General features: G+C 39.7%; 1 protein-coding gene across 2 annotated transcripts in view; it reads left to right on the forward strand.

Moving 5' to 3' along the window:
- Positions 1-12042, forward strand: part of SPPL2B (signal peptide peptidase like 2B) — a 25519-nt gene extending 13477 nt beyond the window's left edge. The window contains exons 6-15 of one of the 2 annotated variants that reach the window (XM_040086991.1): positions 507-649; positions 1468-1564; positions 1720-1836; positions 3330-3411; positions 4237-4311; positions 4446-4508; positions 5862-5961; positions 6922-6999; positions 9266-9426; positions 10430-12042. In XM_040086991.1, the coding sequence (XP_039942925.1) occupies positions 507-649; positions 1468-1564; positions 1720-1836; positions 3330-3411; positions 4237-4311; positions 4446-4508; positions 5862-5961; positions 6922-6999; positions 9266-9426; positions 10430-10717 (1204 nt within the window). In that variant the 3' untranslated portion in view covers positions 10718-12042. Of the gene's footprint in view, positions 1-506; positions 650-1467; positions 1565-1719; positions 1837-3329; positions 3412-4236; positions 4312-4445; positions 4509-5861; positions 5962-6921; positions 7000-9265; positions 9495-10429 lie in introns of both variants that reach the window. The other variant, XM_040086993.2, reaches the window with a different exon arrangement.
- The last annotated feature ends 10228 nt before the right edge of the window (positions 12043-22270 follow it).

Here is a 22270-nt window from a genome sequence, read left to right on the forward strand (position 1 = left end):
TTGCAAAAATTCACCAGAAAAATACTTTGTAAAAAAATAGCAACATTTTCTCTTACTGATGTAGGGCAGATCAAATTGACTGGATAGCTAACATATGCTATGTTTGTTATCAATTTTTAAATTAAGTTTTATGGTTACTTTTGTCAGCAAATGGAACTGGGAGAAGGAGATAATTTCTAACATTTATTTTGTATACACAACCTGACTTAAGGATTTCTTCTGAAGTTAGGAAATTAATCTGTGGTAGTTTTCAGGATTCAGTTGAGTTTTTATGAAATTAAATAGTACTCTAGATAAGTTAATGCAGCAGTTACTGGTTTATGCATTGCGTTGCAGCTGATGTTCATACTTCCGTGGAAAGTGTGGTGTTCCTCTGGAGTGGGAATCAAAGTAGGCATTGGTATTGTGACATTTTCAACCCCTTGTGTTCTTTGCTGAAGATTCAGCATCCTGGTGCATTTTGTTGTGGAAGGAATGAACTGATGGTAGCCGTGTTACTCTTGCAGGAGGTACATGAAGCACAAGCGTGATGATGGGGCGGAGAAGCATGATGATGAAACAGTGGATGTGACTCCCATAATGATCTGTGTGTTTGTAGTGATGTGCTGCTCAATGCTCGTCCTCCTTTATTTCTTCTATGACCACTTAGGTACTCTTAAGGTTGTATATGTATTGATGCATATTCAATATCAGAAGGCTGACATCGTTAAAGAGCTTTTTATTTTGAAAATAATATGGAAACATCTCTCTTCTGTCATGTGTCTTCATCCCAATATTCTTTTAAAATACTGTAATAAAACTCACTGAGTAGATTTCTAATCCTTTTAGTGAGGTTGGTCATAAAGCTTCTTTCAAATATTAAAGCCTATTACGTAGGTACAGACTTAGTATTTTCCACCTTTTATTTTTGTTAAAGGTGTTCTCACACCTATTCTTTTTTCTCTATTATTGTTCAATTCGAAGTCAAGATCAAGGATATTTTTTTATCTTTATAAAGAATATAATTTTCTATTGATTACTCATCAGATTGACAAAAAATGACAGCCTAATGCTTCTTCGTATTTCTGAGGAAGTAGTGAAACGTGCATCCCATCTGTATTGATTCATTTTGCTACTTAGTGATTTTAATATTCCCTATAATGCTCCTGTGTACTCATAAAGAGAAGATAAATGCTTCACCATAGGTTGCCTTTGAGGATTTTAACTTACTTTAAGATTAGGATAGAGGTTTTGATGTTTAAGTATGTATTGCATAAAGTACACCTGAGTAAAAGGAGCTAGAATTAGATACTTAGAGAGCACAGATCTAATCAATCATTTGAAGTCTCTGAATTTATGTTTCACTGTTGAAATATAAGCCTTATTTCTCATTTAGCTTATTGACTGTCTGTTCTTTATTCAGCCAGGATATAGAAAAAGCATCTCTTGCCTTATCCTACTTGGACTTAATACTTTTTTCCCCCTCAGTCTATGTTATTATAGGAATATTCTGCCTGGCTGCCTCGATTGGTCTTTACAGTTGTCTGTCTCCTTTTGTAAGAAGATTCCCCTTGGGAAAGTGTAGGTATGTGGCAACTTTAAAAATCTTAATAGGGAAACTTAGGTTTTTATACTGTTGGGTAGGTGTGGGGTTTAAAAGGTGGCTTCATGCTTCAAAATGTTTATAAGAAAGAGGCTATTTACAAAGACAACTGTAGCTTTGGTGTGTTTCTTTTTCAGAATCCCAGACAACAACTTGCCTTATTTTCACAAGCGTCCCCAGGTCCGGATGTTGCTCTTGGCAGTATTTTGTATCTCTGTCAGCATAGTCTGGGGAATCTTCAGAAATGAAGATCAGTAAGTGTGCATTTTAGTTTCTGTGCTAAAAATTGTAATATGATTTATAGTATAAATAACTGACATCCACAGAAGTCTACATGTATCCAGAAATTAGGAATGACAGGGAAAAAAAGTAGAGACAGGCAGAAATTCTTAGTTGTCCCTTCTATACTTCATCATTTTCTTGTTCATTTAAATTACAGACTGTCTCTTGTTAAGCTTGAATTTCTCTGAGTCCCAGTCAGTATTCTGATCTCTTTGACTTAAGACAGCTTTTCAGAAGTGATATGGAAAGTTGGACACAAGTTGTCTGACTTATTTCTTTATGAGACTAAGAACTGGTAAGATTGTCAGATCTTTAGTTTCTCTCAGCTTTCTTGTATGAGTCAGTAACTCTCTACACCCAGTGTTGCTGTAGTACCTAACTGTAGCATGTTTTTACTACTTTTGTTAGAGGTGGATCTTCTATGGAGTGTTGTGTTTTCATTTTTGTTAGGGGGTTTTTTATCTCTTACCTCACTCCCAGATATTCCAGTTTCCCCATGTATACAGTAGGTTGTGATCGTCTTCTTGGTTCCTCTCTTGGGGGTTCAGTATTGGAACTGATATGCTGGCTTGTGTTTCTGATGATGATACCAAAGATGTCAGACTTGTGCTTTGAATGCATGTTACTGCTTTTGTGGGATCTGTGTTCTGTGTGGATCATCCAGTGATAGAATTTGAATCCAGGAATCATCAACTCTGAAAGACCTTTTAGAGAGAGAAGTGTCAGACTGAGGTGTCCAGTAGTATGGTAGAGCTGTTCCAACCTGCAATATTTAGGAGTAGGATCCATTTTCAGCCTCAGAGCTGGAATGGGCCTGAGTGTCTCCTGCACAAAGCTGCATCAGCAAGTACACAGGTATTGGTGCAACAGCATCATCTCTCATTGTAAACCTAGACCATAGCAATTTGTGGGAAACCTTAGTGTTGTTTATCTCAGATCCTACTTCTCTTTGACCCTTGAGAGTTGAGAGTAAAGCAAAGAGCACTTCTATACACAACTTGCAAAACAATTGTAAACCAGGCCAGCTATAAATTTGCCTCAGCACACAAGGGTGCATACCTATACACAGGACAAAGGACCCCAGTACTTCCCATTTTGGTATCCAGTGACCTCATTCAGCCAGTTTTCAGTCTTCCTCTCCGCTCATTCAGCTTGTACTTCATCACTTTCTCTGTGAGGATTTCATGGAAGATTGTCAGTGGAAAGCCTCACTGAAGTCTAGATAGACACTATCACACAGTTCTTCCCTCATCTCCCAGGCACTTCTTTGTGGAAGGTTATCAGGTGGATGAAGAACAGATTCCTGTTTGCAAATTCATGCTGACAACAATGTCAAATTCAAGCAAGTACTTTGAATCAAGGGGTTTGTTGTTTTTTTTTGTCCCAAGCAGGTCCTTAGTGAGGACAAGGCTTGGTCTGCTTTTCCTGCTGTTTCCTGCAAAAATGTTACTCTCCTCTTTTTAAGGTGGGCCTGGGTTCTGCAAGATGCTTTAGGAATTGCTTTCTGTCTTTACATGTTGAAAACAATTCGCCTGCCTACATTTAAGGTACGAAAGTTTAACAGAATTTAAAGACTTCAAGAAGAAAGTTATAGAGAAGAAGTTTGCATATATGGGTTTGATCAGAGGAGTCTCTTGTAATGGAGTGTATATTGCCTTGGAAATGCATTTCCAAGGCAACTTTCCAAGGAAAAAAGGGATGCAATGAGTATAATGAAGACTAATAAGTGGCATATGATTGTTCTGTAGATTCTGTGGAGCATTGACAAGTAAATCACAAACCACCCATTTATTCATGTATTTGGTTATTTTGTTGGGGGTTTTTTGTTTGTTTGTTTTGTTTAGATTGGTTTGATTTTGTTTTTCAAATTGACATACAGCTAATGCATCAGTCTAGTGGGGATTTTTTCAAATCTTTCTGAGCTTAGTCAGTATCCTTAGACAAAAATCAGTATTAGTCATTTAGCTGCCCTTTAAGCAGCTCTTTGAACTCTTGTTTCAAATTATCTTCACCTATAAGTTTGTATAGACTGACAGTAAATTCATGTATAATGTTTAAAGCTGTGTTTGGCATCCTCCAGTGCAGAGGTTCTTCATATTTCCCAGCAAATTGAAATGGCATAATTTCCAGGTTTTACATGAAAAAGAATTCTGGGCACTAACATGCAATTTTGTGTTTAAGAATTACTTTCTTTTATATGGTGCATGCAATACCCTATTCTTCCATCTAAAATATTTAGGAATTAAGAAAAATATATTAATGACTTGTTTTAGTCTTTGTTAGCTTTTTCTTTGAATAGCTTTCTAATTATTAATTCTTTGCTGTTCGCTAATGCACAGTGTGTAAATACCAAATATCTTGTCTTCCTTCAGGGTTGTACCTTACTCCTCCTGGTTCTTTTTGTGTATGATGTATTCTTTGTATTTATCACACCTTTTCTAACAAAGGTAAGTGAGGTGCTTCTCTATTGCCTGCTGCACACAGAGCAAAGTGTAATGACTTGTTCCTCTGTGTGTTCCTGAATGATCCCAGAGTTGCTGAGTGAAGTGCTGATTTACAATTTTCCCATTTTTTTCTTTAGACTGGGGAGAGTATAATGGTAGAGGTGGCTGCAGGCCCATCTGATTCTGCCACTCATGAAAAGGTACTGCATGTTGTCTGAAAATCTGGCACTAACTTTCAACTATTACACTTTTAACGTCTCTCAAATTCAAGACCGCAAAGCTGAAATGAAGATGCCAGTCTGAAAAGAACTTAATGTGGGAATAAGTGCTCCTGAATGTTTATTCTGTAGGGGCAAAGCAGACTTGTGGTTCATCACACCAGCTTTGGTTTTCCTTTATCTTTTTTTGACTCAGTTTCAATATAAGAAAGCTGCTTAGCTCAGCTTCACAAAAACACGACCACATCTGTAATTATTAACTTGCTGCTAAATAAGCATAAGCATCTTTTCCTAAAGAGATAAAACATAATCAGTCTGTCTCTTCCCCCTCCTTCCCTTTTCTGATATTTGCTTTACGAAAAGCTGAGGCTATAGGTAAAGGAGAGGAACACAAATTGGAGACAGAAGAAAACAGAAGTCAGTGTTCAGTGGGGTTGCACCGTTGGACAGCAGCCAATTGCATGAACACCTCACAAGATGTGGCTGACTCAGGGAGGAAAGTATGTGAGATGTAGGAGACAGTGATATATAGTGAGCAGAACAAAAAAAAGAATCTGTAGGAAAACTTGATTTTGAAAGGCCTTGAGCCTTTCAGATTTTGTTAATTTAAGGATTAATTGGATCTGTTTCAGCAATGAATGTAATAGTGTGAAAATAGCAAAGAAAATAGTTGTTTGCAGGATTAATCCATAGACTCTATACTAAATTCTTCAACTTTTCTTCTTCTCTCCTGTACCCCTTTAGTATCTCTTTGGATTCAGCTTTATGCACAGAATGAATTTTATAAAAACAGTAATGAAAGTATAAGTATATAATATTATTTTGGCATTAATAAAAAGAAAAAGAAAATAAACTGTAATAAAGAGAATGTAAGTTTGTGATGTACCATGGCATACTGTGCCTCACATTGCAAATTATATAATAAATAGGAACACAGGGGGCGGGAAAGGATCTTTAAAGTGATTTGAAAAATGACTTTTTAAAATTATTCATGTCTTGGTCTTTTGAGACTTTTATTGCACCCAGATGAATGAATTATATAAATTATTATTTCTTACGCATGTAGCAGCTTACCTAAATTTTGTACATACCTGCAGCTAAAACAGAATTGATACCCAATTCTACGTGAGGACTTTGAAATTAACATAGTATTTAGAAAGTATTTCATTGCCACCATCTTAAATGCATTTTTGTTAGTTATCAGTAATATTGTATGTAATGAATATATAAAAAGATACATTTGCTGTATTTGAAGCCTGCAGTTTGAGTACAACAGGAACAAGTTCTGGTAGGTAATGTCACTTCTCATCAGAGATATGTCTCTCTCATTCCAAGCTCCCAATGGTCCTGAAGGTTCCACGACTGAATTCCTCCCCATTGGCTCTATGTGACAGGCCTTTTTCTCTCCTAGGATTTGGAGACATTTTAGTTCCAGGTATTGTTCAGCATGTTAAGAATTTTATGTGTTGCATTGTCATATTAGTTTATTCATCTTGTACTCCTGCTTCAAGTGGTAGGTTTGATTTGACTACTAAAAACCTGATAAATTTTCAAGTATAGGGGTTTTTTTGTGCACTATTCACCTTTTCAAGAAAAATGCATATTAATCTTATGGTTCAGTTTCACATGCAGTGATGTCAAGAAATGTAGAGAAATTGCAGGAGCTGATTTAACAACTGATTCTATACTATAAAGCATCTTTAATAGTATGATGATAGAGGAAATTATTTGTTGATTTGCACACGATTTAAGTACAGATGCCTGAGCACTCAAAACTTCCTAACTGTTAGTCACACTACATCCAGGATTTCCATCACACCTTCTCTCAAACTTGATTTTGGATAGTATGTAGAACTATACCTGGCATCACTGCAGGTGAAAAAATTATGCACCTTCTGGCTTTCAGATTTCTTCTAAGAAATCATTTGTTTACTTTCTTGTATTTTGGGAAATATGAACTCTGTCATCCCCAGTGGTCTCCCCTGCTTCCCAAAACCTGCAGCAGGCATGGTCATTAACCATAAAATTCTACTGTCTTCAATATCAGCTTGAAGGGCTGAACTTACTCTTGCCCTCGTTGTAAACACTGTATTTTTACAAATGTTTAGTAGGGATAAGATGACATTTTTATCTATGATCTGCACTTTTGTAGCTGTTTATTTTACTTTTGGAGTACTTCCAATACATGGGGTTTGTACCATCAGGTAACTGTTTTGCAAATTGTGCAGCCTCCTGGATATGTTGTTATGGTGCTCAAACACAGGGTGCCAAGGAAGTTTTTTTTTCGGGAAAAAAAAAATTCTTGGAAGTTCCTAGCTGGTTTGAAGGTTTTGTTTTTATGATGAAGTGTGTGACTAGGTCGAAAGCATATAGTAACTGTTCTTTCTTTTCCTAGGCTTACTGGTAGCCTATTGCCACAGATTTGATATTCAGGTGCAGTCATCCAGAGTCTATTTTGTAGCCTGCACAATAGGTACGTACCACAGTGCCACCTGAACACGAGAGCTACAGGAGTGGCTCCCTCTAAAAGCATGTCATCAGTCTTGCATGGCATAGTTTGGGGGTTCTATCCTGTTCCTCCTTTTATTATTAAACAGAAATATTTACCAAAGTGCTTTCAAGGCTAGATCTTGCATCACCGAACTAGCTGATGTTGCTTTTCTGAGCTGTTTTGTCTGCCTTACATAATGGGAGCTTCCTGTTACCATGGCTGCCAAGGGTCTCATTCTATTCCTTGTAGTTACACTGTCATTATGTGTGCTCAGTTACTCATTGTGGTTTCTTGATTCATCAGTCTTTGAGTTGATTGTGCATGAGAATTCAGGTTCGGGGATATCATCTTTTGACCTTGTTCTTAATTTCTTGTGTATTCTAAAAATCCATAACATGTGATGCAGGGAATTTTATTATGATGACTGTAATACCTCTAGATAAGTTTTCTTCTTTAGTTTGTAAAATCCACAGAGTTACATACCATGAACTTAAATACTACTGATGAATAGGATCTGACAGACTCCTGTTGTCTTTCTTACAATTTACTTCTGCTAGCAAAAACCTCTAATGCTTGCAGTAAATTTCTTGAGAAGTTGTCATGAACAACTTCTTTAGAAATTCTTTTTAAAGAATACCGAGGTGCATGGACATTTCTAGCAGGGGTAGAGAGATGCTTTTATTGGTGTTCCAAATCATTGTCTCTCATATTTAGTAAAACAAAACTGTTGTCTTATCTGGTACTTTAAAAATGTGTTTCCAGAAATAGGAAAATGTTGTATTGATAAAGAGTCGGCAGTGCGTTATTTCAGCGCTGAGAATGAGCCAGTACTGGGCTGAGTTAGCCAGATAGAGTCTGAGTTATGAGAAGAGTTATTATTTCTCTCAATTTGCCACTTAAGACTGAGTTAACCAGGATCCCTGGTGCCAGACAGACATTGACATACTGGAGTAAATCCATCAGGCTGGCAGAAAACTGGAGCACAGGGTTGTAAAAAGAAGAGAAGGCAAAGAGGAGATTCTGTTGCTGTCCACAGTTACCTAATGGGAGACTGCAGAGAGGACAGAGACTTTTCTTACAAGTGTGCACATAAGATGTACAATGAGGCAATGGGCTTAAATCACAATAAGAAACAATAAGAAATACTTTAACTAGATATAAGGAACTCTCAATAATAACAGAATGTGCCCTTCCCCCCCCCCCCCCAAAAAAAGGCATTTTCAAGAACTGTAAAGAGTTATTGATTATTCTAATCACAGCCCTCTGAGATCATCAAGTCCAGCCAGTCCTCCAGCCCTGCCAAACCCACCTCTAACCATGTCCCCATGCATCTTTTAAATCCCTGTAGGGATAGGTACTGTGCCACTGCTCTGGGCAGCTGTGCCAGGATTGGAAAGCATTTCTGGGGAGGAAGCTCTGCCTCATATCCAATCTAAATGTCCCCTGGCAGAACTTGAGGCCATTTGTGTTCCCTGGGAGCCCACCTGGCTGTACCCTCCTGTCAGGGAGTTGTAGAGAGTCCAGAGGTCCCCTCTGAGCCTCCTTTTCTCCAGGACGAGCCCTCCCAGCACCCTCAGCTGCTTCTTTCAGCCCCTTCCCCAGCTCTGTTCCCTTCTCTGGACAGCCCCTCAATGTCTTTCTTGACCTTCTGAGGAAAAATCTGAGTCTGAAGAAGTTGGATTAACTTCATTGTCTTGAAAATGTAATTGAAAATAATTACATTATAAGATCCGAGCTGCTTCTGTTCTACTAAATAAATTTTGCCACATTTATGCAGAAATTAAATAGAAAGTAATAAAAACATGTGACCTAGTGTAGGCTGGCTTTTTTTTTAGGTGTGTGGCAGGATAGTAAGAAACAGCCAAAACCAACCCAAACAAGAAGCACGTTATAATGGTAAAAATATTTGTCTGTATCTGCTGAATTCATAAATATAATATGAGGCACAATATTTCATATATTTATTTGGCTTAAGGTAATTATTTAATTGCACGGTATGGACTAGGCCAGTCACACTACTTTCACATGTTATCATCAATAGAAAAACTGTAGTATTCCAGGTTTACATAGTGTAAATAATGCTTCTCTCTAAAGAGGCCTGAAAAATTTCTGGAGATGTTTTACATATTGCTTGAAAAAAGTTCCAGGGACAATACTCCTTTAGCCAATTATTTAGTTGTGCTTGAGCGAAACTATACCTGAATAACTGGTTTTTGCTGGGTTTTTTTGGTTTTTTTTTTCCTTCCAGCATATGGCATAGGCCTTCTTGTGACCTTTGTTGCCTTGGCACTGATGCAGATGGGCCAGCCTGCTCTCCTCTACCTGGTGCCCTGTACTCTCCTCACCAGCTTCGTGGTGGCCCTTTGGAGAAGGGAGCTTGCCATGTTCTGGACGGGCAGCGGCTTTGCGGTGAATACCAGTTTGATATGAGTGTCTTCAGGAAATACTAATATTATAAAAACCTAACTAGAATTAAAGTTGAGTAAAATATTGCAGTATTATCACACAAACACAAAGATTTTGGTTTTGCTTGATTGTTTGCTTTTTTGCGCCTTTTTTTTTTTTTTTTTTTTTTGCCTCAGTTAGGTTTTCTGGTTTTTGCAATGTTTATGGTCACTTAAATCAGAGTAGTGAAAAGTAGAGCAGATCTTGTCTATCCTCGATTCGGCCAAAATGTAAGTTGTTTAATCTCCCTTGGAAGTATCAGTAGTAGAGAAAGGTTACAATATTTATATAAATGTGGGGTTTACTACTATATAAAATATACCCTTAAAATATTTTCTTAATATTTTTTTCATAGCTTACTGTTTATGAAGGTGGAAATGTAGTTCAGTAAATTATCACTTTGTTTCACTGTGCTGCAAGTGAGATTAACTTGATTCAAAAAGGAATAATTTCTATCATGATGCATGATTTTAGTTTTTGAATACTTGCTAGAAGGCCAAATCGATCAAGCTAGAGGTTCCCCCAGTGAGTTTTATTTTATTATTCAACTATTTTATTTTATTATTCAACTATTCAACCTTCACAAGCTCCACTAGAGAAATGAATTTACTTGTTAGAGAAATACTTGAGATCATCTGAAATGTTATGTAAAAAGTTGCCAGTTCTTGTACACTGCTAGTCAAGGTGGGCAGAACTGGACAGTGGCCAAGGGCCAATGCCTGTTGCTGCCTTATTAGCAGAGCTCATCTGATACTGGTGAGGAACAATCACTCAAAAAGCAAACACTTTTCTGGGAGGAAAAATTCCCCTGGTGTCCTATAAAACACAAAGAAAGGATAACTGTATGCATCTGTCCTCTGCTGAGAATGATAACAGAGTTGATGGACCTTTAACCTTCATCCTGTATGACCATTACCTCGGATAATTCTTGCTTTCCATCATTTTGACTGTGATCTTCCATTTACAGAAAGACCTACCTCAGCCTCCCGTGGTGATAGCTCCTGTCAACTGTGCCCAGCTTCCCAAGGACAGCAGTGTACCAACCTCTCAGCAGGAGACAGAGCAAATGACCAATCCCACCCTCCACGTGAAGGAGCTGCACAGCTCCAGCTCGGCTGAAGAGGAGCTGGCTGACACCAGTGCAAAGACAGACCAGGCAGAAACCTCTGTTGCCCACAGTGAGGAACCAACTGCTCAGAATAAGGATGACCTTGAAAGCAAATGCCTAAATGCAGAACAAAACCAGTTGGAATAAGTGATGTGATAAGAAGTCCGTGCTTTCCCTCACAAACATATCTATATAAAACCAGTATGTATTTAGGACTGGTTTAGTAGGGTTTGCTTTCATTGAGGAACCTCACTAGGAGTCTGATCATCAAGTGCAACAAGGAATGTTCTGTCTCCAGCTTTGGTACAGCTATATACTTAAAACATCCTTCTGAAATATGGTGCTCTCCAGGAGTTCTGATGTGTGGGTGTCAGTGATCACTGTTAGTGAATGCCTTTGACCATTTTTTCCCATTTGCATTTTAGCAGGGTAGCATCAAGAGTCTTTATTTACTCAGTACTTTGAGCTTATGTGGCTGTTTTGCTGCTTTACTGTGGTGTAGTTAACATGGAGGAAAAGCATTGAGTCTGCTACAATGCTTATTTGAGAGAAACATGGTCACTTTTTTTGTTTGGCACTTTTGCTATTGTCACCATTTACTTTACTTCTCCTGACTTGTCAAAACCAGTGATAGAAGGGAATGCGTTATTATAAACTGACATTCAGGAAATGCAGAGAATGGTTAAACTACCATTACTCCAAAAGGCTTTATGCTACCATGGTGCATTAAATGCATCTCTTAACTTTTTTGTCTTTGTTTTTACTTCTAGGTACCTGGGCTACTAGTTTAATTTAAAAGGCAGGGTGAATAGAGCTCCAGGAAGCTTTCTAGGCATTCATGTGAACTCTAAGGGCTCTGATAATAAACAGGGTTGGTCACAGAATGCTGCCTGGAAGCAAATGCATATTAGGAATGTTTAGAAATAAAATATAGGCCAAATAGATTAAAAAAAAATAGGTAGTAGCACTATACTAAGCTTAACAGGCAGTACTTTCATTGGGAAAATATTAAAGCGCAGATGTTCTTATGTTTGGGGCTTTAAGCTTCTATTTGTTGTTCATTCAAGGAATATAATTGTGATTTCTAATTCTGAAGAAAATAGTCTGTTTTTTCATTCCCAAAGGAGCACATGTGGTGCTAGAGACAGTTGTGATTTAAAAGCTACTTGCTGCTCAGTAACTTAACAACTGCCTAAGTCATATTTTGTCTTTGTCCCAAGAGTAGCCAAAGCTTAGTCTTGTCAGGTTCTGGAATGAGCCTGGGAGCTCACCTATTATTTTGCATCTCTTGCTGCAGTGTGAAGGAATTTGTGAACTTAAAAATTTTGGGGTGCAGCTGGTCTTACTTCATGTTCCAGAAATTTTGTGTTTTCCTGAATAACGTGATTGAGTCTTTTATGCATCAGCTTTTGTACACAGAAAGACAATGGGATTTGCATATTGTTCCATTTAAGTATTTTTGCTTTTATCAGTGGAGTCTGTTCTGCATTTAAGTTGCAATTCCAGAAAGCTTCAAACATTTCACACGAAAACTGAAATAGAAAATTGAAGTACTGTAGGATCCTTGGATATGACTCCAGATTGCATGGAAGAAATACTCTCGAGTATTTGAGAGCCCAAAATGTCATTTACAAAAGTATCGTTGCAGTGGTGCAATCAGGGACATTGCTGTTAATTTGAGTCTCCAGTTGGCATGTTGGAGTTGAAGAGTTCTCTTTTCAAGTCTGTCTGTTAAATATCAGCCATTGTCTCTTTAGCTAGGTTTTCCAGAAGTTTGCCCTGTGCTTTTTGGATGAAAGCTTCTGTGGGCAGTGGTAGCATTCTTTCTCTAGAATGTGAGCAGGTTTCTCTAAAACCACACTCTGGCTTCAGAGTTTTACCAGCTCCTGCTTAAAGCCCCGAGCCTTGTCTGATAGGATATTTATTAAGTTTTTTGGAAGGCTCCCTGAGTCCAATGGTCAACACTACATTTAATTTACAAATTGCCCTAGTGGAAGATAGTACTAAAGCAATCTGATTTTCAATCTCCTTTTCAATGGACTGTTACTTTGGCCAGCAGGAACCTGAACCAGTTATTGCTAATAAAAAGCAACAATAAAAAGCAAAACAACAGTTTTACTGAAAACTTCAATCAGCTGGAGTATGCCTTAATTTAAGTAATTGTGTAAGTATGGTTATTAAATTAAAAAAGCAATCTTGTGTTTAAATAATGAACTTGACAAATAGCAAGGTAAGTTGGAGATTGACTCAAAGTTCTGTTGGTTTTTGCCTTGATCATCATCTCTTAGTCAGAATGTTGTTTGGAGTAGCTTTCTACATACTTAAAAGCCAGTAGTTTTCTGATGAGGAAGCGTTAGGTGTTATCATCTACTTGGAAGTGTACTTTCACATTTGTTCTCCTGTGTGGTTAGGGAACAGTTTATTTCTCAGATTGTTCATAGTTCAATTAAAACAGAACTGGTGACACTGGATTAGGCATTTCACAGTTATATTCTGTACGAGTCTGCTTCACCTCAGACTGGGGAATTTCCATCTATTTTTAAGTGTAACTTTTTTCTCCCTCATACAACAAAGAATGCTGGGAAAAAACCCACAATAGCTTCTCAGTGTAGTACCTCCAGTTAAAGCATGTGAAGTGGCGACAATTTACAGCTTTTGACTATCTCAGTACTGTACAAATCAGGTGACCCTGGTGCTCCAGTTTGGCTGTGACTGTTCAGACCTGATCCTGGGCAGTTCAATTCCTTCCATCAAAAATCAAGGCTGTATTTTTTTATATTTAAAAAACCTCCCTGATCAGCTTAACTTAAAACTTAATGTTGTATAGGAAAATATGCATATCAGTTCAATGTGACTGACTCTGATTTTATTTGGTGATTTCAGATACACATTCCACACCAAACGAGTTTTAATATTTAAAGTAATGAAAGTAATATCAATGTTAAAAATAATGTTGATAGGCTTTTTGTTTATGTCTTTCACATACTAAGCCCTATCTGCCTAGAAATTCAGTAAGGGTTCTGTTCCTGAGAATTTGGATGTGTTCAGGGGAAGCATTTCTTTTAGTCAAAAAAACTCCAAACAAACTCAAAAACCCCAATAACAACCAACACCACTAAAACAAAAATCCATTTGAGAAAACCTGACTCTTTGGATCACAATAATGAGGAACAGATTCCTTCCCCAAGTGTTTGTTTTGGTCTCTTCTCTCCTGAAGGGTTGCCCAAATGCAGCTGAAGGTAGAATGGAATATGAAGAACTTTACTGAGGGTGACAAGAGAGAAGTATCCCAAACCGTCTTTAAATTTTCCAGATTTTTTTTTCTTCTCACAGGTGAAGAGCATTTTAAATAAAATATATATAAAAAAGAAACACAAAATAATAGATTTGAAAATATATTCTGTTTTTCCAGTAGCACTAATAAAAGTGCATCCACATATGTAAGAATTACACTTGTGAAAATATTAAATGTTTTCTCTAAACCTGGACAGATGCCACAACAGAAAATCTGCAGCACAGCCTATTTTCCAAAAGGTTTATTAACATATTTCATAGAGAACTTTGTTTAGAAAACTGTTAGTTTCCAGATTTCTTGAACATTTTCCATGGTCTTGGATAATTGGTCAAGCTTTTCCTTCAGAGGATGCTCTTTCCTTGCAGTACCCCTCAGTATGGCTGTTAAGAATGTTCTGGCAGTATTTTCCAGTTATGCACGCATCTGTTGTTCAGCTTTGGTTTTTGCATTCCCAGTGCATTGTTCTAACTGGGAGCAGATCATGACTACCATGGTAGTGCCAGTTCACTTCTGAGTGTGCTGGAAACTGCTGGTGGAGCCGGTGGCCTCTGCTGAGATAACAGCGTTGTGAGCTTGCAGACTGTGGCTGCAGTCATTGATGAATTCATCTCCCCAGAGGAGATGCTGTGAATTTTCCTGCAGCTCTTTAGAAAAGCCAGTTCTTGAGAACAGTGTTGCCTTTTAGTGCAAGATGCAGTACTCTTGTTCTTGTTTTTACCCCCATGGCTGTGTGTGTGTTTCTGGTTTGCTGCACTGCACAGGCTGTATGAGATAAGCCCATGGTATTTCTTTTTAACAGCAGCTTCATTGACTGTTCATGAGCAAACCAGAGTATTTTGTACATGCTTTCATCATTTGGTGTGCTATTTGTATTACCCTGAATGCTGAATGTGCTGGCCAAGCAGCAGTGCATACAGTTAATGATTATCAACGCTCAGCACATGGACACAAATGTGAAATACAGACACACCAGTAGATCCAAATACTCGTACAAAGCCTGCAGCGATGGTGCTTTTTTCCATGACAAGTACAATGTCTGATGTTTTAAAAGGAATGTAGGGCTGTGTCTTCAAGCAAGTGAGGACAGGAACTGTGGTCAGAGGTCCAGAAAACATCATTAACAAAGAACAATAAATCTGTAGGTATTTTAATCCTGCATATGGTTTCCCAGCTGGGGCAGGACATGAAGAACAGAGCTGCACTAACTGCTTTTCAGTTTAGGTTTTTGCCAGTGGTGCTGGGTAGGGCAGAGGGAGGATACGAAAAAACTGGAGATGACTCAAAAAGTGTGAGGGGACACTGAACAAGGAAGGCAGTGGAAGTGTTTACTCCAAAGAGAAGATCTAGGGGCATGATAAATATCCAAAAATCTGAAATGCTGCTACAAATTGGGAAAACAATTTGTCATTTTCAAGTAGGGATGACATTAGAATTAATAGACTTTAATTGCAATAATGAAATTTTGGCACTGGTGGTAGAAAAATCTAGAAGTTGCTAACAGGGGAAGGGCTTAAGTGGGACAGGGCAGTGCCCAGTGCATGAGCTCCTTTGGCTCTGTGAGGAGAGAATTGAACCACACTAACCAGAGTAATTTCATGCCACTGGCAGCTGGGGCCAGCCAAAAAGCCCTGGCCTATACATCCAGATAGTCTGAAGGTCAGGTTTCCTGGTTTGAATGATGTTCTAGCATGAACTTTATCCCAGAGTACTCAATTTATATAGCATGAATGCTGTCAGGGTGTTCTGTAACTGCTGTGATGGACAGTTCAGCTCTTGTGAGACAAAGACTGTGTTTTCTGCTACTTAAAAGTGATAATCCTCTGGAAAGAAACCACAACAATTTTAGTCTTTTTTGTCTATGTTTAATTTGTTGAATTGCTTCCAGCACCCTGGAACATTTTCAGAAAAAGATGGCTTTGTTTGCTACCAGAAGTTTCCTTTGGGCAGTGGCATAAAAGAACTTTCTTTTCACTGATCCTCTCTATCATCTCTATCTATCAATTATGTGCTCTTCTGTGAGGGTTCCACCTTTTCCAGTTTTGCAGTTAAATTTTCAAATTATGTGGAGTAAAGATGACATTTTGCCATCTGTGGATCAGTGATTGATGAATAATGCGTTTAAATTGGATTTTCTTGAATTGGGAACTAGTGTCATGTACACAATCATCTGTAATTTCAGGAACCAGCAGCGGACTTAACTTCAGTGTGATGCAGGGGCTCAGGCTTGGTTCTGTTTCCCAGAAGCTGTTGGTGAGTCCAGCTGCCAGGGTTCCTGGCACAGTAGTGCACATGCTACTGCTATTATTTGGAGCCACCTTCCTTAGGTGGCGGTGGCGTTACAGCTTATCCAGTTTTCTCAATATTTTTCTGCATGTCAGTGTGCGAGTTGAGCTCCAGATGGCAAACTTCATCCAGGTGTTTGGCTCTGAGAAATTCTGAGATGATCTGCAGGCTAGATTTTTTTTTGGTTGAGAAGTGCGTCCTGCTGACGGACATGCGTTGTATGGTGGGAACTGACTTTTGAGTGTTTCATGTAAATACTGGTCAGCTGAAAATATGCGGAGACGTGGTTTCCAAGTCAACCAGCTTATCAGCAGCTCATGCCCCATCCCTGGAAGTTCAAGGCTAGGCTGGATGTAGCCCTGAACAGCCTGAATCTAGTGGACAGCATCCCAGCCCATGGCAGGGGCTGGAGCGAGATGATCTTAAAGGTCCCTTCCAACCCAGACCATTTTATGATTCTAAGATTCTGTCATAACTCCTAAAACATTGGTGGCTTAGGCTGGTAGGAGTCCTGCAGTAGCAGACAGGCTGTGCCTCATAGTCAAATTCTGCTGAAAGATCTCCAGCCCTGAGAATGTGACACACTGCAGGAGCAGCAACACCCTGATCAGTTGGCGCAGTGAGGCCAGTGAGGTTTCCCAGAGCCTCATCCTTAGGGCAGGGTTGCACTCAAGAGTCATATCTGATGTTTCCAATACCATAACTTCTTTCTTAAGCCAGAGGTTTGGAATGGATAGAAACAGCTCTTTTCATCTGAATCATACCTGTAGTCAGGAAATTGCCGCAAAGCTGCCACTTCCCCACTGTGGATCCAAGTCTTGAACACCGGCATGGTGGGAAGCTGCTGCTGTCTGGGGAGAAGCACAGTTCTTTTACATGCATTCCCCAGCGAGGAGCCAGAAGAGAATTTTATTGTTCTGCTCTGACTGAAGTTGTTCTGATTTATTTTGAATAAAAACTTCAAAACAGTGGTTCGGGTTTAGTTTGACAAAGTAAAAAAAGCAACCCACAGTGGCATAATTTAATTTGGTTTGGGTCATAAGCTACTTTTTTCATAATCAGTAGTGGAGACTTCCAAAAATGTCTATCAGAGATGTTACAGCAGACCCTGAGTTGGCAGCAAGCCTGTGTGGGAAACAGGCTAAGTGCTCTGATGGCCAGTTCGTGCAGTGGTCTGCCTGTGCTGGGGTGAGCATGTCACCGATTTGTCCTCTACTCATACTTTGCCACTTGTCTGCTCCAGTGACCTTTTGACTCTCAAACTCTCACAGGGAGTCCCACAATCAGCACTGGTTGTGGTAGAGCCAGAAGGAGTCTCTGTGTCACAAAGCACTCGTGGTGCTGTATGGAAGGGGTGAAATGGAACTGACCACTGTGCTCAGCCTGGGGCCTGGGCTCCATGCTGCGTTCCTCTCGGGGCTGAACACACGAAACCTCGATCCTAAACCACTGACAGGAACGATGAACTCTGGTGCTTTCAATCTAGCAACACAGGAAAGCAAAACCTAAGAAAAATCTGAATTCACAGCCCTGCCCAGGCATGGTCTGTTCATTGCTGACCATGTTCCTTCAAGGCTGGAGGAACTGGGGTCTGATAACCCACCAGCAACCCACCAGCCCCCTGTGACCTCTGCTAGTGTTACTTTACTGAAACTGCATCAGAAATGCTTTGGGTGTGCATTGGTGGGAGGCTGGAAGCAAAAATTGCAAGCAGTATGAAGATGATTTACAAGATAGATAAGACCCATTTGCTTAATGCTTATTTCTTGGATGCTTGACAGTAGGTGCTTTTAGAGAGGAAGTTGATTCTTGGAGATAACATTATCAATAGAACGGTCTTAAATGTCTGGTGTCTTTGTGGAAGGATTTTGTAATGGTGTTCAAGTAGTAGTATGTAGGATAGTGTTACAAAGAGTGCAAACTAAAAGATTGTTCATTTTAGCACTTACAAATTCATCTGTTTACCTCTACATATGTATGCATGAAGAATAAACTTTAAGCTCATTTCAGGTACTGAAGGAAAGATTTTCTCTTGATCGAATATGAATATGGTCTGTGCAGTTTGGCTCCTTAATAAAATAAATTAAAGGGAAAAAAAAAAAAAAAGCGAGAAACCCACACTAAAAAACAACCCCTCCTTCCAAAAAAAGAACTGCTAAGGAAGTTGGCCAGTGTAGGAGACTGGTGTGAAAACTTGGAGTAATTTTTCCTGCAAAAAATAAATTTCAAACAAACATGTTATGGAAATGAAGTGCAGATGGGACATAAAGAATGAGGAATTTAGTTCTCTGTAAGGATGTAGTCAGTGATGCTGATAAAATGAATGTCCTTCCCCAGTTCCCGGGTTCCTATCTTTTATTTCCTTTACCTTGTCAGCCAGTCTGTCAATGGCATACACCATGTGGATCAGTTCCACAGTTGTAGCTGATTGTGGGGTTTTCAATTCCCCATGGGAACAGGGTCCTTCTCCCCTGACACAGGCTACTACTTGATGACTTGCAAAATTGTGCATATTGCATGATATCTGCAAAGATAGATAATTCTGTGACTTTTTTCTATGATACAAGTATCTTCTATCTATGGTACAAGATATTTTTTCTGCTGTTAACTGTTTTCAAGTAGTAACAGAACTGACTGTGTCACCTTACTGATCCCTTCCTGTGCTGCCACCAGGACAGAGCCATTGCGAAGGCCAAGGGAAAAAGCAAGTTTGTTTCCGAGTAGTAAAAAACATTTTTGGCAAACATTTCTGTTTTTCCAAAACTGGACGTCTTACCATAGTACGTGCATCAGGATTTTCAGTTCAGTCTGGGTGGCCTTTTCCCACCCTATGTCTGTGTGGATCTTTATGGTTTTGATAGCAGCCCTCCCTCTGGCTGAATTACAGCCTTGTATCCAATTGCACAGCATATCATAATATATATATATATTTTTATATATGTAAATACATTGTAATACTTAGGATTTCCAGTGACCAGATGTAGATTAGCTTTCCTTCTGTGATGTAACATGGAAAAAACCCTGTTTCTAAATTAACGGGGGTGGGAGACTCTTAAGGCAAAGAGATGAGGAATATCCCAAGGGTTTCTGCAGAGTAATTTTCTGTGGAATAATGAAGCCTGATCCAGGCATATATAGATATAATGAAAGAAAACAAACTTGAAAATGACTGATCAGCTAGTCAAATTGCAGTTGTTTGGGTTTTTTCCTTCTGTTTTGCTTTTAAAAAACACTGGAATTTCCTTTAGTCTGTTTTAGTTTAAAACTGTAAAATTTTTCTAAAAGTGTCAAATAAAAATACTTAATTTTTGAACTGAGTTTTGCTATTCTATATCACCCTTAAGTTTGAAACACTTTAAATTTTTTTTACTCTGGGATAAAATGTCTTTTGGAATTTAAAGATAGCTGCGTACAGCTCCCAGCATGAGCTGGATTCCATACAAAAGTCTTAAAACTTCCTCAATACCCGAAACTGTTTGACATCCCCACACGATCCACGTAAGTAATCTCTTTCCCTGGCTTTTGTAACCCTGACAGAATCCCAGAGCAGTTTGGGTTGGGAGGACCTCAGAGCCCATCGCATCCCGCCCCTGCCATGGCAGCGACACCTCCCAGTGTCCCAGGCTGCTCCCAGCCCTGTCCAGCCTGGCCCTGGGCACTGCCAGGGAGCCAGGGGCTGAATCTGAAACCCAGCTGCTCTGGGCACCCTGTGCCAGGGCCTCACCACCATTTCGACTTGTGTGATCAGTTGTACCGATAAATTAGGTTTGACTGCTCTGTTGAATGCTGAAGTGCTGTTGCTTGGGAAGGGAGATGTTTACTAACAGTCTCTTTTTCTAAAAAAAAAAAAAAAAAAAAAAAAAAGCTGAATATCTACTGAATTACAAGGCAAGTCACAGGTGTATCCAGGAAGGGGACAAACTGACAACAGGTACAATTCCACTCTGTGTTTCTGCTTAGTATGTCCTGCATTTAACTTTTAAATACAATACAACTAAGAAGAGGGAAGCTGAGAAATTTCTTGTGATATCTGACTCTAAAAAACAACAACAACAACAAACCCAACAATACCAAACCAACCCCCCCCCCCCCCACATACATACCAAAAAAAAAAAAAAAATCCAAGGCACTTAAAAACCGCTGCAGCAAGACAGCCTTTCTGTCTGGGCTGTCACTGAGGAACCAAGAGACAGCTGCTTCCATTCAGAAAAGGTGTGCTTAAAACCGGAAAGACTGGCTTTCTTTCAAATAGTGGGTAGTAAAAATTAAGATACAATCTGGCCACAAAGTTCACCCTAAAGTATGGTAAACAGCCTATGTTATTTAAAACAGTGCCTGGTATTCCAGATTTAGACATAGATCTGCATGCTGGAACAGAATCAGCTTAATGAACGAATGGTGCGGCCATTATATTCTTGTTATTGGTTAGTTATTTCTGTATCTGTTGAAACGACAAGGACAGATATTGTTTGGAGTTTTGTAAGTTTGGGTTGATTTGGTTGTTGCTTTTTTTTTTTTTTTAATGGGGGTGTTTGGTTTTGGTGTTTGTTTTTTTTTTTTTTTTTTTTTGTAAAAAGCTCGTATTATAGGTCTTGACACACAGTAATGCTCTGATGGGGACTGGCACCATTCAAACAGCAACTGCTGGCTGAACTGCTGGTCTGCTGAACACTCGCGGTGCAGCCCAGAGTTGTCCCCACAGTGCCACAGATGCAAATCTTGACATTCCAAGCCCCTCCTGACTACCCTGTGCATTTGCCAAAGATCTGTCCTACGTGACCACTTCTGCGTCTGCAGGGACAGTTTGTGTGCACAATTCACAAGCATCTTATCTCTCTACACCTTGCTTAGTTTTGCAGCAAACCCCCCCAGGCAGGTCTGGGAGGAAGGGCTGGATTCTCCACATTCTCCACCAGGACGATGGCTCAGTTAAGCGGAGAGGTTGCTCTCTGCACAGGTGCTGCCTGAAGGTCGGCTTCAGGGCACACTGAAATCCCACCTGGAGACCTGCACCGACTGCTGAAAGATATTTTTGCGAATATGTTCAGTCAATTTGCAAATTTCAAATCACCTCATTGCCTCACTTGTGCAGGTGATTGACTGGGGAGTTCTTGGACCAGCTGGACTTGGCTACGCTGCAAATCTGTCCTGTTTTTCTTCTTGTGGGAACTTTAACGAGGCATGTGCAGTCTTGTGATCGCTGGTTTTTCTGTTAAATCCAACTCCAATATTCAAAATTTTTCAGTCTCACCTCCAAGACAGATTTGATGCTCTAAATCACCTCTGCTTATTGCTCTCAGAAGTCCTTTGGAAAGAGATGCAGCTTTCAGAAGAGTGAGCTATTTGTCTCCAGTGGCTCCTAGGAATCACGCTGTTCCTAAGAGATGCTCCTGAGCAGGTTATGTTATAGTCAGGTATGTCTGCAATGCACAGCCATCCAGCCCAGAATTCACATGTTCCATGTTTTCTTCTGTGGGGCAGGGAAAGTCCTCTTTTATGTGGAGGATTACAAGCAAACACTACCTGAGCAGCAGGAGTTCACCTGCTGCCCCTTCCTAGATCAGTCTGCTTCACAACATGGGGTTGTGCTAATACAGACAGAGAACACTGAGGAACTTCATGGACTCTGTGGCATGGGGATTGCAGGGGAAGAATTTTTCAGTCTTGTTGAACTTGAGGAGATTACTTTTGCCCCGTCAGCTGTATTCTGTTACATTATTAATCTTGTCAGCCACAGTCAGGAGCTCTTTAAAGCTGGCAAAAATATCCACAACACCTACCACATAGGCAAAAGCTGGCAAAAATATCCACATCCAGTGATTAGGGCCATAGTCCTATTCACAGAATCACTGGTTGGGTTGGGAGGGATCTTAAAGCCCATCTCATTCCACCTCCTGCCATGGGCAGGGACACCTTCCATTAAACCAGGGTGCTCCAAGCCCCATCCAAACTGGTCTTGAACACTTACAGGGATGGGGCAGCCACAGCTGCTCTGTGTCAGGGTCTCACACCCTCACAGCCAACAATTCCTGCCCAATCTCCCATCCAGCCCTGCCCTCTGGCACTGGGAGCCATTCCCTGTGTCCTGTCCCTCCAGCCCTTGGCCCCAGTCCCTCTGCAGC

Source organism: Hirundo rustica, chromosome 26 (assembly GCF_015227805.2).
Source record: "Hirundo rustica isolate bHirRus1 chromosome 26, bHirRus1.pri.v3, whole genome shotgun sequence".
NCBI lineage: Eukaryota > Metazoa > Chordata > Aves > Passeriformes > Hirundinidae > Hirundo > Hirundo rustica.